The following is a 19,818-nucleotide window of genomic DNA, read 5'->3' on the forward strand; positions in this document are numbered from 1 at the left end:
GTCTGTATGTATGCCTCCAAATGTGTTTTTGTGGCTCCCTACTATTTCTGCTCTTCCTTGGTGACATAAAGAAAACACAGTATATAATCATGCATGTACATCAACAACCCCTAGTTCAACCTCCCAACCACCCTTCTCCTCTCCACCTTTTCCTTGCATCTGAAAAAAAATCACCCTGCTTGTTCCACATCGAAATTGCATCTTCAGAGAGTCAGCTCCAGCTGGATGCGGTGAATGGCCGGCTCCTGGGTTGTAATCCTTATGAATCACACACAGGTTGTCATTTTAGTTTCTCTCAGGTCATGTTCTTTCTGTTATTTTAGGTTGCAGCATTTCAAATTTGTATCCAGCTGTTTCAAAGCTTTAAAATTATTCATTCATCAGCATTTATTGCCCATCTCTAGTTGTCCTTAAGAAGATGTGGTGAGCTGCAGATTAGGGTTTCAACCTCGACCAGCTTTTCAGGCAGTGCGTTTCAGATCTTCACCACCAGCATTTGGATGAAAAGATGCCAAAGTATCCATTCCTCAATCTTGTTTCTCTTACTTGGGATTGAAATATTGTGATTGGAGGGTAGAATGAAGATGTTGGGACCATCCTCCTTGGACAGGCAAAGAGTAAATCAGAGAGAGTTTTCAAAATCATGAGCGGGCTAGCTACAGTAGGTCGGGAGAAAGTGAGTAGAGTAGGTTCTTTCTTGATTATATATTTTTGGAGATATGTCTCTTGATTAAACTTAAAATATAAGCCATAACTATTAATTTAACCTGGGCCAGTGTTTGTAGAGGAATATGACGATTTCTGGGTCTGGAGATTGGAGAGACGGGTAGAAGCAATGAGGAATTTGCAACAGCTATAGTATGTGACGGATGGCAGTTACAGGAAGGGGGGAAAGTCTCAGATACAGTCACATAGATGGGTTAACTCCAGGAAAAATAAGAGAGGTAGGCAGATAGTAAAGGAGTCTCTTGTGGATATACCCATTTCAAATGGGTGGGCGGCACGGTGGCACAGTGGTTAGCACTGCTGCCTCACAGCGCCAGAGACCCGGGTTCAATTCCCGCCTCAGGCGACTGACTGTGTGGAGATTGCACATTCTCCCCGTGTCTGCGTGGGTTTCCACCGGGTGCTCCGGTTTCCTCCCACAGTCCAAAGATGTGCAGGTCAGGTGAATTGGCCATGCTAAATTGCCCGTAGTGTTAGGTAAGGGGTAAATGTAGAGGTATGGGTGGGTTGCGTTTCGGCGGGTTGGTGTGGACTTGTTGGGCCAAAGGGCCTGTTTCCACACTGTAAGTAATCTAATCTAATCTAAGTAAACTAATTTAAAACAGGTATGCTATTTTGGAAAATGTAGGATTATTGGATTCTCAGGGGAGCATAGTACAAACAGCCACGTTTCTGATATGGAGACTGGTTGTAATGCAACAAGGGGTACGTTGGGTTCCAAGAGATCAATTGTGTTAGGGGATTCTCTCGTTCAAGGTACAGACAGATGTTTCTGTGGCCAGCAGTGAAAAAGCAGAATGGTGTGTTGCTTCCCTGGTGCCAGGACCAAGGATGTCTGAGAGATGGTGCAGGATGTTCTCATGGGAGAGGGGCCAGCAAGAGGTCATTGTCCACATTGGAACCAACAACATAGGAAGGGAAAAGATTGAGATTCTGAAAAGTGATTACAGAGAGTTAGGCAGAAATTTTAAAAAGAGGTCCTCGAGAGTAGTAATATCTGGATTACTCCTGGTGCTACGAGCTAATGAGGGCAGGAATAGGAGAATAGAGCAGATGAACGCATGACTGAGGTGCTGGTTATAGGAGAAAGATTCACATTTTTGGATCATTGGAATCTCTTTTGGAGTAGAAGTGACCTGTACAAGAAGGACGGATTGCACCTAAATTGGAAGGGACTAATATACTGGCAGGGAGATTTGCTAGAACTGCTCGGGAGGATTTAAACTAGTAAGATGGGGGGGGGGGGTGGGATCCAGGGAGATAGTGAGGAACGAGAGCAATCTGAGATTGGTACAGTTGAGAACAGAAGTGAGTCAAATAATCAGGGCAGGCAGGGACAAGGTAGGACTAATAAATTAAACTGCATTTATTTCAATGCAAGGGGCCCAACAGGGAAGGCAGATGAACTCAGGGCATGGTTAGGAACATGGGACTGGGATATCACAGCAATTACAGAAACATGGCTCAGCGATGGGCAGGACTGGCAGCTTAATGTTCCAGGATACAAATGCTACAGGAAGGATAGAAAGGGAGGCAAGAGAGGAGGGGGAGTGGCATTTTTGATGAGATAGGATTACAACTGTGCTGAGGGAGGATATTCCCAGAAATACATCCAGGGAGGTTATTTGGGTGGAACTGAGAAATAAGAAAGGAATGATCAAGTTATTGGGATTGTATCATAGACGCCCTAATAGTCATAGGGAAATTGAGAAACAAACTTGTAAGGAGATCTCCGCTATCTGTAAGAAAAATAGGGTGGTAATGGTAGGGGATTTTAACTTTCCAAACATAGACTGGGACTGCCATAGTGTTAAGTGATTAGGTGGAGAGGAATTTGTTACATGTGTACAAGACAATTTTCTGATTCAGTATGTGGATGTACCTACTAGAGAAGGTGCAAAACTTGACCTACTCTTGGGAAATAAGGCAGGGCAGGTGACTGACGTGTCAGTGGGGGAGCACTTTGGGGCCTGCGACCATAATTCTATTAGATTTAAAATAATGATGGAAAAGGATCTAAAAGTTGAAGTTCTAAATCAGAGAAAAGCCAATTTTGATGGTATTAGGTAAGAACTTTCGAAAGCTGATTAGGGGCAGATGTTCGCAGGTAAAGGGACGGCTGGAAAATGAGAAGCCTTCAGAAATGAGATAACAAGAATCCAGAGAAAGTATATTCCTGTCAGGGTGAAAGGAAAGGCTGGTAGGGATATGGGATGCTGGATGACTAAAGAAATTGAGGGTTTGGTTAAGAAAAAGAAGGAAGCATATTTAAGGTATAGACAGGGTAGATCGAGTGAATCCTTAGAAGAGTATAAAGAAAGTAGGAATATACTTTAAGAGGGAAAATCAAGAGGGCAAAAAGGGGACATGAGAGATACTAAATGAGTATTTTGTATCAGTATTCTGTGGAAAAGGATAAGGAAGATATAAACTGTAGGGAAATAGATGGTGACATCTTGCAAAATGTCCATATTACAGAGGAGGAAGTGCTGGATCTCTTGAAACGCATAAAAGTGGATAAATCCCTAGGACCTGATCATGTGTACCCTAGAACTCTGTGGGAAGCTAGAGAAGAGATAGAGAGATATTTGTATCATCGTAGTCACCGGTGAGGTGCCGGAAGACTGGAGGTTGGCTAAAGTGGTGCCACTGTTTAAGAAGGGTGGTAAGGACAAGCCAGGGAACTACAGACCAGTGAGCCTGATGTTGGTGGTGGGCATGTTGTTGGGGGGAATCCTGTGGGACAGGATGTACCTGTATTTGGAAAGGCAAGGACTGAATATGGATAGGCAACATGGTTTTGAGTGTGGGAAATAATGTCTCACAAACTTGATTGAATTTTTGAGGAAGTAACAAAGAGGATTGATGAAGGCAGAGAGGTAGATGTGATCAATATGGACTTCAGTAAGGTGCTTGACAAGGTTCCCCATGGGAGACTGATTGGCAAGGTTAGATCTTACGGAATGCAGGGAGAACTAGCATTTGGATACAGAACTGGCTCAAAGGTAGAAGACAGAGGGTGGTGGTGCAGGGTTGTTTTTCAGACTGGAGGCCTGTGACCAGTGGAGTGCCACAAGAATCGGTGCGGGTCCTCTACTTTTTGTCATTTACATAAATGATTTGGATGCGAGCATAAGAGGTACAGTTAGTAAGTTTGCAGATGACACCAAAATTGGAGGTGTAGTGGACAGCGGAGGGTTACCTCAGATTACAACAGGATCGGGACCAGGTGGGCCAATGGGCTGAGAAGTGGCAGATGGAGTTTAATTCCGATAAATGCAAGGTGCTGCATTTTGGGAAAGCAAATCTTAGCAGGACTTATACACTTAATGGTGAGGTCCTAAGGAATGTTGCTGAACAAAGTGTGGAATGCAGGGGCATAGCTCTTTGAAAGTGGAGTCGCAGGTGGATAGGATAGTGAAGGCGGCGTTTGGTATGCTTTTCTTTATTGGTCAGAGTGTTGAGTACAGGACACTGGTTAGGCCACTGTTGGAATATTGCATACAATTCTGGTCTCCTTATTATCGGAAAGATGTTTTACAAGGATGTTGCAAGTATTGGAGGATTTGAGCTATAGGGAGAGGATGAACAGGCTGGGGCTGTTTTCCCTGGAGCGTTGGAGTCTGGGGTGTGACCTTTATAGAGGTTTACAAAATTATGAGGGGCATGGATAGGGTAAATAGGCACGGTCTTTTCCCTGGGGTCGGGGAGTCCAGAACTAGAGGGCATAGATTTAGGGTGAGAGGGAAGGATATAAAAGAGAGCTACAGGTCAATGTTTTCACTCAAGAGGGTGGTGGTGTATGCAATGAACTGCCAGAGGAAGTGGTGGGAGCTGGTGCAGTAACAACATTTAAGAGGCATTTGGATGGGTATATGAATAGGAACGGTTTGGAGGGATATGGGCCGGGTGCTGGCAGGTTGGACTAGATTGGGTTGGATATCTAGTCGGCATGGACGGGTTGGACCGAAGAGTCTGTTTCTGTGCTGTACATCTCTATGACTCTAAAAGGATATAGGTTTAATATGACCGCAAAAGAAGCAAGACTGAACGGGAGGAAAAACTTTTTCACTCAGTGAATAGTTAGGGTATGAAATGCAATACCTGGAAATGTGCTAGAGGCAGGTTCAAATGAGGCATTAGAGAAGTCATTGGATGATTATTTGGATAACAGGAAAGAGAACGGGTAGAGGGAAAAACTGTAGGTTGCAGTAGGTAATTACTGCATTTGAAGAGCCAGTGCAGGCACAACAGGTGAATGGCCACCTTCTGTGCAGCAAGTATCTTTTTGCAAGAGGTGGAGCGAAGCCAAGGTTCTGGGCAGACTGGACTGACGTATGAGGAGAGGTTGAGCTGGTTAGGATTTATTCACTGGCATTCAGAACAAAGGGTGGGATGGTGGGGGTGGTTTCCTCATATAAACCTATAAAATTCTAACAGCACTGGACAGGGTATATGTAGGAAGGATATTTTTGACTGCAGGGGATTTTAGAAGCAGGGTCACAGTCAAAGGATACAGGGGAAACCGTTTACGGATGAGGTGAACAGAAATGTTATCACCCTGGAGAGGGGCGAGCGTGTGGAATTAATTACCACAGAAAGTAATTAAGGCCGAAACACAGCATGGTTTCAAGAAGGAGTTTGATACAGCATTTGGGGCTAAAGGGATCAAAGGAGATGGGTGGAAAGTGGGAACAGTCTATCAAGTTGGAAGATCAGCCATGATGACAGTGAATAGTAGAGCAGACTTGAAAGGCCAAATGGCCTCTGGCTGCTCCTAAAATCTATGTTTCCATGTAACAGTTCTGTGATTCTGTGAAGTGATGCAATGGCACTACCTGCTGGTGGATGGGGCACCGCACAGGTTGGAAAATTTGCTTCCTTTTCTGGGCTGCTGCTAATTGGCAGATAAATGGCTAGGATGATTTCCCTCAAGTTCGGGCATTCTTTCTAGCTGTTGGTTCCCTGTCTCACCAATTGGCCTCTGTCATCCACGGCTATTGACATCAACTGGCCCTGCATCCAATGGAGCTGCACAGGGGCCTGACATAGGAGGGAGGATTCACCTGAAGTTAAAGGGAAAGTGAGGCTGAGGGTAATTTTTGCTTTTCAAAAACCATGATCTTGGTTTGAATTAAATAGTGAATCTGCTTTAATACACGATTTAAAATAAAGGACTGGTTCTTTGTATTCTCACTCTGCATTATCTGAGTTAAATGTTCCTGGTAAACGTTTGTGAGCAGCCAGTTAATGGAATAGTCATTTCCTCATCTCCTTCGGGCTCAAATCTGTCTCTAATTAATGGGGCAGCCTGTCTCACTGCATCAGCGTTTCATTGACCCTCTGTCTGTGCAAGAGGCGATGACTTGTCTGACAGCCAGTTGTGGATGAACAGATGATCCCTCCAATGCTCCCGATATTTAATTGAAGTCCCGGCTCCAAACTGCTGACTTTGTCCCTCTGCATGGCAACTTCTTGAGGCTGGGGTGTCACATTTGATCTCTGGCATTAAGACCACCCTAACATCATGTAGCTTCACCTCTGTTTCAAGTCTTCTGCTGAAACTCTCATTTGTATCTTTTTTAAAAAGCAATTCAGAGAAAATACATCTTTACTCGTTCTTGAGATGAAGGGGTTTTCTTTTGAAGATAGGCCTAAACCGTTCAACCTACACCCACAGGAGTTTGGAAGAATCAGAGGTGATCTTATTGAAATATACGACTTTCTGAAGAGTCTTTGTGTGGATTTTAAGAGGATGTTTGAACTTTGGGAGAGTTCAGAATTGGGGAGGGGGCAAGGTTTAAGAATTCTTAAGAGGTTGTAGGACAGAGACGAGGAAAGGTTTTTCTCTTTCAGAGGATCATACGTCTTTGGAAACCTCTTCCAGAGGAACGGTGTGGAGTGGGCTTGTTTAAGACTGAGATGGTTAGGTTTTTTTTTGACAGACAAGGGAGTCACACACGAGGGATAGAGCAGACAGAAATACAATTTACACCAAAACCAGATTATCTTGGATCCTACTGAATACAGGCTTCAAATTAAAAAGGCTATTTGCGTGTACAAATGTTCATTTTGTGCCTCATTTTCATTTATTATTTTGACACTATTATTCCAAGGTCCTCCTGGCTGATACCCACATTCTACTCTCTGAATCTTGATGTCATTCAAAATTCTGCTGCCCAGTGTCCTAGCTCACACCTTAGTCCCAATTCACCCATGAGCACACTCCAGGCTTGCTAACCTGCATTGACTCTTGGTTGAGCGGTGTCTTGATTTTAAAATATTTGATCGTATTTACAAATGTTTCCATGGTCCTCCTTCCTTCCTATCTCTGGGAGGTCTTCCAGCAATACATCTCTCTGACCTCTCCACCTTCCTCTGATTCTGGCCTCTTAGCACCCCAGGTTTTAATCATTCCACCGCTGGTGGTTGCAACTTCAGCTACCTGGACCCTAAGCATGGAATTCCTTCTCTAAATCTCTCTACTACGTGTTCTCTGTCTATCCTTTATAATGGTTCTTAAAAACTGGCTCTTTGAACAAGCTTTTGTCGATCAACTCTAATATACTTGATACAACATACACAAGTGCTATTTTATTGAAGCTATTATGCAAGTCTAAGCAGTTGTTCTTTAATTGAAAGGACAATGTCACTGACCATACATGTTAAGTGCAATTTGGAAGGAGATAAAGCAAAGGCTGAAAAGAGTCACTTCTGAATTTCTATCCTGTGCTTACAGGAAATATTTATGCTAGCTGCCTGGAATGAATGAATGATTTGCAGGCAGGAAACTCAAACCAAACTCGACACCAATATCCCAATCGTTCAGTCGATTTAGAACGAGTCTTTGTCAATGGAACGGGAAGGTAGCAACTACAGTTAGGGAACACCCTATGCCTGCTGCATTTGTCATCGCTCGTTCAGCTGATCATCCAATCTGCTGAGGCATCTGCGCAGTCATGCGAGGGAGCAGCCACATCAATATGGGCGCTGTGGGAAGAGCTTCAGTTACCCTTACCAGCTGGAAATGCGCCAGTATGTACACACTGGGAAGAGACCACTCACCTGCACAGTGTGCGGCATGGGATTCACTCAGTCTTCCAGCCTGCTGTCCCAGCAGCAAGTCCACACTGACGAGAGGCCCTTCCCGTGCACTGACTGCAAGAAACACTTCAAGAGCTCCTGCCAGCTGTTGCAGCATTGGCGGCTCCACACTGGGGAGAGGCCGTTCATCTGCCCAGAGTGTGGCAAGGGATTTGGTCAGTCTTCCAGCCTGATCAAACACCAGCAGCTGCACATTGGAGAGCGGCCTTACATCTGCTCCAAGTGCGGCAAGGGATTCACTTTATCATTCAACCTGCTCGTTCATCAGCGGATCCACTCTAACGAGATACCTGTTCAGTGCTCAGACTGTCAAAAGAGCTTCAAGAGTTCATGGGCACTGACCCAGCATTGGCGCAGTCACAATGGGGAGAGGCCATTCATCTGCTCAGTATATGGGAAGGCCTTCACTCGGTCATTCACCCTGCTAATACACCTGCAAATCCACTGATTGCTGCAAGGCCTGGTTGAGTCATTTCTTGCATCCAGGAGTTCCCACCTTAGGACTGGCCATTTGTGCTCCTCTTGCATTTTTAAATAAACCCTGTAAATGGAATCTTGATTCGCGTTCAATGAGACTCAGCGTTGATGTCTGTTAAAGGAAGACTTGTGTTCATTTTGCACGTTTCGTGACCAATGTCTAAAAAGCACATTATGACCAATTAAATACCTCTCAAGTGGATGTGCGTAAAGATGCGAACATGTTTGTGCATAGCAGGTTCCCACACACCAATAATAAAGGGCAGATGGTGGCATGAAAAACTAGTCTTTGTAATAGTGACCAGGGCGATTATCATGATTGTTGTGGAGATTCATCTGATTCACTAATGTCCTTTTCGAGAAAAATCTGGTCTAGCTGACATGTGCCTTCAGACCCACCACAATGTGGTAGGTCAGAGTTGCCCTCGGAACTGGCCCAGCAAGCCACTCATTTCAAGAGCAATTAGAGATGAGCAACAAATGATGGCCTTGCCAGCAATGCCCCCATCCAGTTAAAAATCCAGAATTGATATTAATGAGCTAAAATTTGGAACGTATGAATAGACTTACAGTGGAATACAACTGACATAAGTTAAACACACACTAATGTAATATAATGGAATGTCAATGGAATAGAAGAGCAAATGGGTATCGGGTACACATACGTCCTTTTGTGGCTGTGGATCTCGACGACAAGGTCAGCATTAGTCATCCATCCCTCGAAGGTGGAGGTGAACTGCCTCCTTGAACCACTGCCACAATGCTGTTAGTTAGGTCCAATCCAGTCCAGTTCCTGATTAGGGGTAATCCCCAGGATGTTGATTGTAAAGGATTCAGTGATGGTAATGCCATCAAATGTCAAAGAGTGGAAGATTCATAATTTGACTCTTGAAAGTATGGCTTTAATTTTTAGATTCTGCCTTTTCTCCCTAGAGATTCCAACTTACAGAAGTAGTTTTCTCTCTATCTACATCCTCTCTTGACCCTTGGGTACAATAATAGAAGGGTCTTTAATCTGTTCCCATTCATGATGGATGATCAAGGAGGATATGTTAGGGTAGTGTAGAGAGACAGTTTGTAACAGTATAACATAGTAGTCAGTAATGTCCAACCTAAAGCTGCACTTCAAGCCTCATAACCAAATACCAAGAGTCTACATTCATCTTAAAACAATTGCCCATTTCCATCCCAGCCTTGCCACACTGTTGTGCAAATCTTCACCTGAACTTTGGTCATCTGCACACTTTGTTCAGTTCCATCCTGATTAATGTCACCCCATCCTCAAATCTAATGCTCCCCTCCAGTTATCGACCTGCCCATCCAGCGACTGTCCACCAGCCAACCTCATGGTTACCATCGACTACCCTCAACACAAGTATAATCGAACAGGACATGGTCTGCCATTGTTGAAAACAAATTTTATAACAGCAGGGGGGAACCTGAGATGAAAACGTCAGCAGCCTTGTTCTCCACACACCTCTGTTCCATCTTTATTGCACCCCTTCAGTCAATGAGTTGCTATAAATACATTTCATCTTATTTTCAGCATTTAACATAAACTTCTTCAAAGGTTGAATGTTTTGCAGTGTTGAAACATAAATTGTTAATGAACAACAGCTCATGTGACTATGCCCAGGTGTCTTGAAGCATAGTCAGGTGCACACAACATTAACACAGCTCTTTCTGTCAGAGATATATCTATTTATTTCTTGAGGCCTTTAAATGTTATAAAAATGAACTTGAGCTCTCAATTAGTTAATGCTTCTTTTCTAGAACATTTTGTCCAATGTCAATACACAGAACTGCCTCCCATTAAATATGGGGGGAAATTATATTCAGTAAAGTTAGGATAGCTCAATTTCTTGGGGTTAAACTTCTGACCATTTTATCCAAAGCCAACTCAAATGAATAGGTTCAGTCTATCTTCAGAGTGAGAGAGGAGATTCAATAGGATGTAAATAAGCTGATGACTTAGAGTCACAGAGATACCTCAATAAAGAAGTAACTGTTACAGCCAGAAATTTTTCCCATCCTCCATCTTAGTTCATCTTGGAATTGTTTCCTCTTTGCATTAAATTTGGGCCAATGACAGAAAATGTTTTGCTCCAACAGCAGGACTAATGGAGAAAAATGCTCAGGAAACCTTTTGAGAGAAATAGAGGGTAAAAGGGGAAACACAAAGCTTTCTCTGAATGAATTAAGATCAGATGGAGGTCTCCCGAAGCTGTCATTATTTTATGAATAGCTCCCATGACCAAATCTGGCCCCACCCACCATTACTCTATCTTATGTTTCTCTAACTGCATTGTACCAGAATGTGTACAGATTTACATGAACATCCGATCACAATACATAGCCTGGGTGGCTGCATTTGGAAGAAAACAGCTGCCTGTCTACATCCTCTTCAAATTTCTTTCCCCCATGTCTGGGCCGTGCAAACATATTTAGCAGTCTTCAATTCCCACTGTTGAAAAGTCTACACCTTCACCCTCTGGTTTGTGTGATACAAGGTGATACTCTCCTCACAGAGAAATCTCAACTCATGGAAATCTAGAGAGTTCAGGAGATGGGCTAAGGCTTCAGACTTCCACATGGGTACTTCTGAAGTTTAATGGGCAAAATCCACATACTGCCAAACACATGGGAAATAATAATCTAACAGTTCAGCTTGTTGCAGCCTACCTACTTAGTCTTTTGCTGAACAAAGTGGTAAGATTGTCTGCCCTTTTCATACTAAGTCTATTCAAGGACATTTGGTACTGGAACAGAAGTGGAATGGGACCAGATGCAATGAAATCTGTCTAGCCTGTGATAAAACCAGAGTGTAGAGATGCCGGTGTGGCAATCTTGCATGGTCCAGACGCACAACACCCCTGACTATATAGAGACAGGACTGCTTCAGCTGATGGAGTCATTAACATTGTGCAATCAGGGAACATCCCCACTTCTAACCTAACGATGAAGGGAATATCCCCACTTCTGACCTTACGATGAAGGGAATGTCATCAATGAGGCGGCCTGAAGGTGTCTGGGACGAGTAAAAGTGATATCCTGGGACTGAAATGACTGACCGCCAACAAGGACAACCATCTTCCTTTTATGTTATGTCTGACTCCAAGCTGTGGAGATATTTACCCCAATTCCCATTAACTTCAATCTTTAATAGGCACTTCTCTGTTTTTTGTAAATATAATGAGTAAGAGACCACAGGGACCAAATTAGGCACAATTGAAGCAAGCTTGTGGATCTGGAAGACATGAGCACAGTCCTCAGTGAATACTTTGTAATGGTCTTCACAATGGAAAAAGGATGACACCAGGTGCAGACATTCGTGTGCAGGACAGTGAGATATTACAAGAAATTAACATATAAAGACAGGAAGACCTAGCAGGTATCGTAGCCTTTAACGTGGATGAATCAGTAGGCCCAGATGAAATGTATCCAAGGCTGTTAAGGAAGACAAAGGAAGAGATATCAAACATCTTTGCATTAATATTCAAATCCTCCCTGGTTACAGGTGAGGTTCCAGAGGACTGGAGGACAATTAACATTATCCATTAACTGAATAAAAGGCAGGAACTAACAGACCAGGAAATTACACACCAGTGAGTCTAACCTCGGTGGTGAGGAAGAGGGTCAGAATGTATCTTAGAGAGACACGATTAATCTGGGATAGTTGGTTTGGATTTGTTAAGAAAAGATTGACAAATTTGATCAAATACTTTGAGGAGGTAACCAGGAATGTTGATGAGGGTAATGTATTTGATGTGGACTTTGGCAAGGCTTTTGATGAGGACCCTCACGACAGACTGGTTAAGACTTGTCTTAATGAGAGGAAGCAGAGGGTGAGGTTTCTGAGATTGTCTACAGTGGGGTTCCACAGGACTCTGTTGAGGCCTGTGCTGTTTGTGGAGTAGATTAATGTTTTGGACTCGTGGAAGATATGATTAAGAAGTTTGCAGATGACATGAAAATTAATAAGGTGTTAGTTAGTAAGTAGGATAGTTGTCAGCTACAGGAGGATATCAATGAACTGATCAGCTGGGCACAACAATGGCAAATTGCATTCAATCCAAATAAGTGTCAAGTAATGCACTTGGGAGAGATCTAACAAGGCAAGGGACCCTAGACAGTACTGGAGATCAGAGGGACCTTTGGATGCATGTCCACAAATCCCTAAGATAACAGGACAGGTAGATAAAATGTTTGAGAAGTCATATGAGGTACTTGCCTTTATTAGCTGAGGCAGAGAATGCAAGAGTGTTTCAGTTATACTGGAACTGTATAAAATGCTGGCTGTGCCTCAACAGGAGTACTGCATACAGTTCTGTTCACTACATCATCAGAAAGATGTGATTGCAATAAAGAAGGATCAGAGGAGATTTACCAGGATGCTGCCTGGACTGGAGGCTTTGTGTTATGAGGAAAGATTGATCTTTTGCTTTCCTTGGCACAGCGAAAGTTGAAGGGGGAATTGAATAGAGGTATATAAGATTATGAGAGGCATAGATAGGAAGAGAGTTTTTTTCTATTATTAGAGGGCTTGACAACAAGGGGACACAGATTTAATATGAGGTAAAAGGCACACAGGAGTATTGAGGAGAAATTACTTATATCCAAAGGGTGATGGAAGTCTAGAACTCACTGCCAGAAGGTTTGGTTGAGTCAGAAACTCTTGTAATGTTTAAACAGTATTCAGATTCACTTTCATTGCATTAACCTCCGGGGCTGTGGAGCAAAAAACTGGAATAGAATTAGTGTCATCAGATTTTGTTGACTGAAATAGACATGATGGCCAAAATGCCACAAACATCTGAGTGTTTCCGCCACTGAGTTGCAGTGCTTCAAGTCTGTATCCAGGTGTTTGCAAAAATGTGAATACAACACTTAATCAACCCCTTTGATAACAAGGGTAGTCATTCTGCACACTTTGGGTGGCTCAGTGATGCTAGCACTGCTGCCTCTCAGCGCCAGGGACCCAGATTTGATTCTAGCCACAGGTGATTGCCTGCGTGGAGTAATTTCCTCTCTCGGTCCAAAGATATGTAGGCTAGGTGGATTGACTATGCTGAATTGCCCACAGTATTTAGAGATGTGTAGGTTAGGTGTGAGGAGTAGGTTAAGAGTCTAGGATGAGCAAGGTAGGTGGATTGTCCACATTAAATGCAGCGTTTAGATCAGAGTGGTGCTAGAAAAGCACAGCAGAGCAGGCAGCATTCGAGGAGCAGGAAAATCGACGTTTCGGGCAACTTTTGCCCGAAACGTCGATTTTCCTGCTCCTCGAATGCTGCCTGACCTGCTGTGCGTTTCCAGCACCCCACTGATCTAAACTCTGGTTTCCAGCATCTGCAGTCCTCACTTTTGACATGGTAAATGCAGGATTACAGGGTTGAGTAGGGGTCAGGACAGGATGTTGTGTGCAATCTCGATGGGCTGAATAACCTCTTGTTGCCTAGTAGTGATTCTATAATTCACTCCTGCCTTACAGTTTACTGTCCTGCTCGGTATATATCTCGAACATTTTCTATTTTGATTCAAGTTATGTTACAGTTGAACAGGACATTGGTGAGGTTGCACTTGGAATAGTGTGTTCAGTTTTGGTCACCTTGCAATAGGAAGGATGTTATTAAACTGGAACGAGTGCAGAAGAAATTTACAAGGATATTGCCAAAACTCAATGGTCTGAGTTATAGGGAGAGGTTGGAGAGGGCGGCACAGTGGTTGAGTAGTTACACTTCTGCCTCACAGCACCAGGGAACATGGGTTAGATTCCTGCCTGTATGGAGTTTGCACATTCTACCTGTGTGCCTGAGTGAGTTTCCTCTGGGTGCTCCAGTTTCCTCCCACAATCCCCAAAGATGGGCAGTTTTGGTGTATTGTCTATGCTAAATTGCCCACAGTGTTTAGGGATGTGTTGGTTAGGTGCATTAATCAGTGGAGATGTCGAGTAATAGGGTAAGGGAATGGGTCTGGGTGGATTACTCTTCGGAGGGCCGGGTGTGGACTTGTTGGGACAAATGGCCTGATTCCACAAACAATTGGGATTATATGATCTGTGCTAGGACTTCTTTCCTTTAGAGTCTAGGAGACTGAGGGGGATCTTATAGAAGATCATGAGAGGCATGGATAGGGTGAATGCACTCAGTCTTTTTCCCAGAGTTAGGGAATTGAGGACGTGGAGTGATCAGTTTAATGAGAAGGGAAAGAATAAAAAGAACCCAAGGGGAAATTTTTTACAGAGGGTGGTATGCATATGGAATGAGTTGCCCATGGTGTTGGTTGAGGCTGGTACATTAACAACATTTAAAAGTAATTTGGACAAATACATGCACAGGAAAGGTTTAGAAGAATGTGGACCAAGTGCAGGGAAATGGGGTTTGCATGGATGGACATCTTGGTCGGCATAGACCCGTGTGGGCTGTAGGGCCGGTGTCTGTGCTGTACGGCTGTATGAGAATTCCTGCGTGCTGCAGTAATTTAGCTTTCATGCTGAAGGCAGCAAAACCCAGCGCCTGTTGTTTGAAGGCAGTGCGGGCGTTAAGTAAATGCAAGTGTTTGTTGAATGAACGTGGGCGGGGTCGGAAAAGGATGTCACTGAAGCAGGCGGGGCCAGAGTTAGGACCGCCCACTTACCGTCACAATAGGTTGGAAAGGGCAAGTCCGGGCTCGCCCTCTCCGTCCATATTGGTCACTGTTAATGTCAATCAAAGTTCGTATTGTTGCAGTCACGTGGTCTGTCCGGCGCCGCTACGCAAATACGGTTGTCGCGCGCGACCTTCAACGTTTTCCGTCCGTTAAAACTCACGGGTTTGAAACGTTCGTCTTTTCGCCGATACGATTGAATTTCGAAACAAGAAACTTATCTCCAAAGATTCCTTCCCACTTCTAATCGCTGGCGGGCGGTCCGCCGTGTTTTCATCACCACGTACGCGAACGAGAGAGCGCTGCGGTTGGTGACGCCCCCATAGGATGATGGACGTGCGCTCTGGTCAATCACAGGCCTGGAAACCACTCGGAGGCCTTCTGGTCCTCCAACCAATCAGAGCACACGGTGCCCTTTGTCCGATTGTTACATCCCTCTGCCTGTAAATTAAATGCCTCTTGTGTTTCTCTTCATTCCGCCTGATGAAGGAGCAGCGCTATGAAAGCTTCTGGTTTCAAATAACTCCGTTAGACTCCAACCGTGGGACTTCTGAACTTGTGACTGCGAAGGTGGGGTCCTGAAAATTTTGTTGCCTTGTACCTTTTTGTTATCTGCACCCAGCACCAACATTCTCCTTTTAAATGACAGGGGCAGGCAAGGTGCAAATCACGTGAAAGGGACAGACGCCTTCCATTTGTGAGTTTAAAAAGCCTTTTCTTGCCTCTTTTGGTACGAACAGAGAGAGACGAGAGTATGGTGCTGGAAAAGCACAGCAAGTCAGGCAGCATCAAAGGAGCAGGAGAATCGACGTTTCGGGCATAAGCCCTTCTTCAGGAATGAGGAAAGTGTGCCAAGCAGGCTAAGATAAAAAGCAGGGAGGAGGGGCTTTGGGAATGCGATAGGTGGAAGGAGGTTACCCTCGCCCTAATAACAAAAAAAAGCGCCTCATCTTCTGCCCAGGAACTTTCCAACCACAAGGGATGAATGCTGATTTCTCCAGCTTCCTCATTTCCCCTCCCCCCCACCTTTTCTCAGTCCCAACCCTCGGACTCAGCCCCACTTTCTTGACCTGCGATCTTCTTCCCGACCTCTCTGCCGATCGCCCTCACCTTAACCCTCCTCCCTACCTTTTATCTTAGCCTGCTTGGCACACCTTCCTCATTCCTGAAGAAGGGCTTATGCCCGAGACATCAGTTCTCCTAATCCTTTGCTGCCTGACCTGCTGCGCTTTTCCAGCAACGCATTTTTCAGCTCTGATCTCCAGCATCTGCAGTCTTCACTTTCTCCTAGCAAACGAGAAGCAGAAGAATCGACGTTTCAGGCAAGAGCCACACCTTTTAAATAGCCCCTACAACTGTTCGTATCACTGTCACCTCCTCCAGGCTCAATAACCTCAATATCTCCCACCTTCCTCATGCCTGACATCTTCTATATCTCTCGCTTCCCACTTCCAAAGCCCTCACTGTCTCTCTCACCTCTTCTAGCCCCTACAATGCTCCCTGTCCCTGTAACCTCCTCCAGTCTAATACCGCTTTCTATCTCTGTAACCTCCTCCAGCCCCGCCACCACTTCCTATCTCTGTAACCTCCTACAGCCCTTCCTGTTTCTGTAACCTCCTTCAACCCTTACAGCCCTACACATTATTCAATCAGTTTTTTAAAAACAACTTGGTTACTTCATCGCCATGTTTTCCCACAAATTATCAAATTCACTCAATTCCAGTTCAGACTACTTTTGTGTTTTCGTGGTTCTCTCTCGCTTTTTTTCTTGTTTCCAGTTCGTTTCACACAGTATGTATGAGAAGGTGAAGTTTGATATTTGGAACTCGAACTGAAATGTCACAGCAGGATCTGCCCTGAATAGCTTAGAATATCTAAGCATGGAAGAGAAAAATGTCACATACAAGCAGAATCACACTGGGGAAAAACCATGGAAGTGTGGGCATTGTGAGGAGAGTTTCCATTATCCTTCTGAGTTGGAAATTCATCGACGCAGTCACACTGGGGAGAGGCCATTCTCCTGCTCCATATGTGCAAAGGGATTCACTCAGTCATCCCACCTGCTGACCCACCAACAAGTTCACACTAAGGACAGACCTTTTAAATGCTCAGACTGTGGGAAGTGCTATAAAAGTTCCAGCGAACTGATGCGCCATCAACGCATTCACACCGACAAGAGACCCTTTCAATGCCCAGACTGTGAGAAGTGCTTTAAAAGTTCGAGAGAACTGATGTCCCATCAACTTGTCCACACTGACAACAGACCTCTTAAATGCCTGGACTGTGGGAGAAGCTATAAAAGTTCCAGGGAACTGATGCGCCATCAACGTGTTCACACTGATGAGAGACCTTTCAGGTGCTCTCACTGCGGGACTGGGTTCAGGCACTCCTCTCACCTCGCTGTACACCAACGCACTCATACCGGGGAGAGACCGTTCACTTGCTCTGAATGTGGAAAGGGGTTCACTCGGTCATCCAACCTGCTTACACATCAGCGTGTTCACACTGGGAAGAGACCTTTCAAATGCCCAGACTGTGAGAAATGCTATACAAGTTCCAGTGGTCTGATGTCCCATCAACGTGCGCACACTAACAAGAGACCTTTTAAATGTCCAAACTGTGGGAAGTGTTTTAAAAGCTCTGGGGACCTTCTGTATCATCAACGTGTTCACACTGACGAGAGACCATTCAGGTGCTCTCACTGTGGGACTGGGTTCAGGCAATCATCTCAACTCACTGCACACCAGCGAATCCACACTGGGGAGAGGCCGTTCATCTGCATTGTGTGTGGGAGGAGATTTACTCAGTCATCCAACCTGCTAAGACACCAGCGACTCCACAAGTGACTAAAGTGAATGAATCTTGCTGTTCATCGCATTCAGGACTGAACAGTATTCATTTAGGTCTGTTGTTGCTGATGATGATAAATGCCAGGCTGGTAATACTGATATTCTGCGTAAAAGTCAAATAAATCAGCTTTGTGTTAAATATAATGTGTTGAATTTTCAATATCTCAAACACAAATCCGTTCCTTTTGAAAGGGTTCCTTGTCTTCACCATCCTTACCTCTAACAAGTGCAAAGGGCCCATTAACATCTTTGACACTAAGATCGAGACATCCCAACTAGCTGCCTCTGCAATATGTTTCCTTCCACTCGCTCACTCTGGTGAAAATGTTGATAGATTTATAGTTATACAGCACAGAAACAGACCCTTCGGTCCAACCAGTCTATGCCAACCATAATCCAAAACTAAACCAGTTCCACCTGCAGGCGCTTGGCCCATATCCCTCCACACATTTCTTATTCATATACTTATCCAAATGTCTTTTAAATGTTATAACTGTACCCACATCCACAACTTCCTCTGGAAGTTCATTCCACACATGAACCACTCAATGTTTAAAAAAAAATTGCCATGCATGTCCTTTTAAAATCTTTCTCCTGTCACTGAAAAATATGCCTCCTTGTCTTGAAATCCCCCAACCTAGGGAAAAGACACCTGCCATTCACTCTACCTACACCTCCCATGATTTTATAAACCTCTGCGAGGTCGCCTATCAATCTCCTATACTCCAGCAGAAAAAATCCCAGCGTGTCCAGGCTCTCCTTATAGCTCAATCCATCCATTCCAGTAACGTCCTGGTAAGTCTCTTCTGAACTCTCTTCAGCTTAATGATATCTTTCCTATAACAGGGAGACCAGAATTGGACAGTACTCCAGAAGAGGCTTTACCAATGTCCTGTCCAACCTTAACATTATGTACCAACTTCTATACCCAGAAGTCTGAGCAATGAAGGCAAGTATGCTAATTGCCTTTTCAATCACCATATGTATATGTGATACAAACTTCAAAGAATTATTTACCTGAAACCCTAGATCCCTCTTCTAGATCACTACCCAAGGCCCAACTTTTAATTGTATAGTCTTGCCTCTGATTGATTTACCAAAATGCAATATTTTGCATTGATCTTTCATGTCTGAGCCTTGAATCTGCAACTTTCTCCAGTTCCTCTCCTGTATCCTGTCCTAGCCTATCAGATCTTATCTTGTGTATGAGATCCACTCCCTGCTCCATTGATTCTGTTCCCAGTGAACTGCTGACCACAAACTTATCTATGTTCGCTGATATTGTTTAGGGTTCTCTTTTCTTGTCCCTCTTGCCTTTACATCTGCCATCGAAACCCAGCCTCTACGTGGTAACGTCTTCCGAAAACACTATTAGTTTTCACGTACACTGACAGTGGGTAGCTGGTCCTCACCATCATCCCTCTCCTTTCAGTCACTGTTGTTACACTATCACATTGCTTATCCAACATCAATCATAATGAATGTGGCTCTATGGTAATGTTCTTTCCTATGAACCAGGAGACCAGATTTAGGTTCCACCTGCTCCATAGGTTGTAATAATATCTCTGAACAGGTTGATTACAAAATATGTGAAAAATTGTAATATTCTGGGGGGTAGGGATACATACAGTGGCTTCTTGGGAGCAGGGAGACAGAATAGGAAGGAACTGCTATTAAAAATCATTTCTGCCTTATCTCTCCAAAGCTGCAGTGAATATTCCTGGTTGAGTTATGCTGGTTTTGTTGTTATTGGACACTGAAGATTGCTGGTCCATTGCTCTAAGGGAATGGTTTTAGCTTGGGGATAGGGAATATGTGAGAGATACTGGGTTCAAATCACAAATGAGCCCTGAGGTGTTGTCTCTCCGGGGCTCATTAGGGACCTAATAAGCAAGCTGCAGGTGCAATTGAAAGAACAGACGAGGTTTTAAATGAGTACTTTATATCTGTATTTGTGATAGAGAAATACAATAATGGTATAGAAATCATGGAAGAGAACTGTTACATCCTTGAATGAATT

The 19,818-nt window shown here is 44.1% G+C and overlaps 2 protein-coding genes across 4 annotated transcripts in view; both read left to right on the forward strand.

The window, feature by feature from the left end:
• The window catches only part of LOC132836114 (zinc finger protein 239-like), a 60,128-nt gene that overhangs the window by 3,674 nt on the left and 36,636 nt on the right, over nucleotides 1–19,818 (forward strand). The window contains exon 2 of one of the 2 annotated variants that reach the window (XM_060855390.1): nucleotides 7,466–8,378. The exons of the other annotated variant lie outside the window; for it this stretch is intronic. Coding sequence (XP_060711373.1) covers nucleotides 7,754–8,278 — 525 coding nt within the window. The 5' untranslated portion in view covers nucleotides 7,466–7,753 and the 3' untranslated portion in view covers nucleotides 8,279–8,378. Of the gene's footprint in view, nucleotides 1–7,465; nucleotides 8,379–19,818 lie in introns of those variants that run through there. 2 annotated transcript variants of the gene reach the window in all.
• Nucleotides 15,040–17,907, forward strand: LOC132836113 (zinc finger protein 551-like). 2 transcript variants are annotated; one of them, XM_060855388.1, is made up of 2 exons: nucleotides 15,040–15,519; nucleotides 16,728–17,907. In XM_060855388.1, exon 2 carries the CDS (start codon nucleotides 16,830–16,832, stop codon nucleotides 17,793–17,795), a length of 966 nt encoding a protein of 321 aa, XP_060711371.1. In that variant the 5' UTR covers nucleotides 15,040–15,519; nucleotides 16,728–16,829; the 3' UTR covers nucleotides 17,796–17,907. The 2 variants fall into 2 exon arrangements, with proteins under 2 accessions (XP_060711371.1, XP_060711372.1); XM_060855389.1 differs by lacking the exon at nucleotides 15,040–15,519 and adding an exon at nucleotides 15,631–15,646.

This window comes from Hemiscyllium ocellatum, chromosome 46 (assembly GCF_020745735.1).
Source record: "Hemiscyllium ocellatum isolate sHemOce1 chromosome 46, sHemOce1.pat.X.cur, whole genome shotgun sequence".
In the NCBI taxonomy this organism is placed as follows: domain Eukaryota; kingdom Metazoa; phylum Chordata; class Chondrichthyes; order Orectolobiformes; family Hemiscylliidae; genus Hemiscyllium; species Hemiscyllium ocellatum.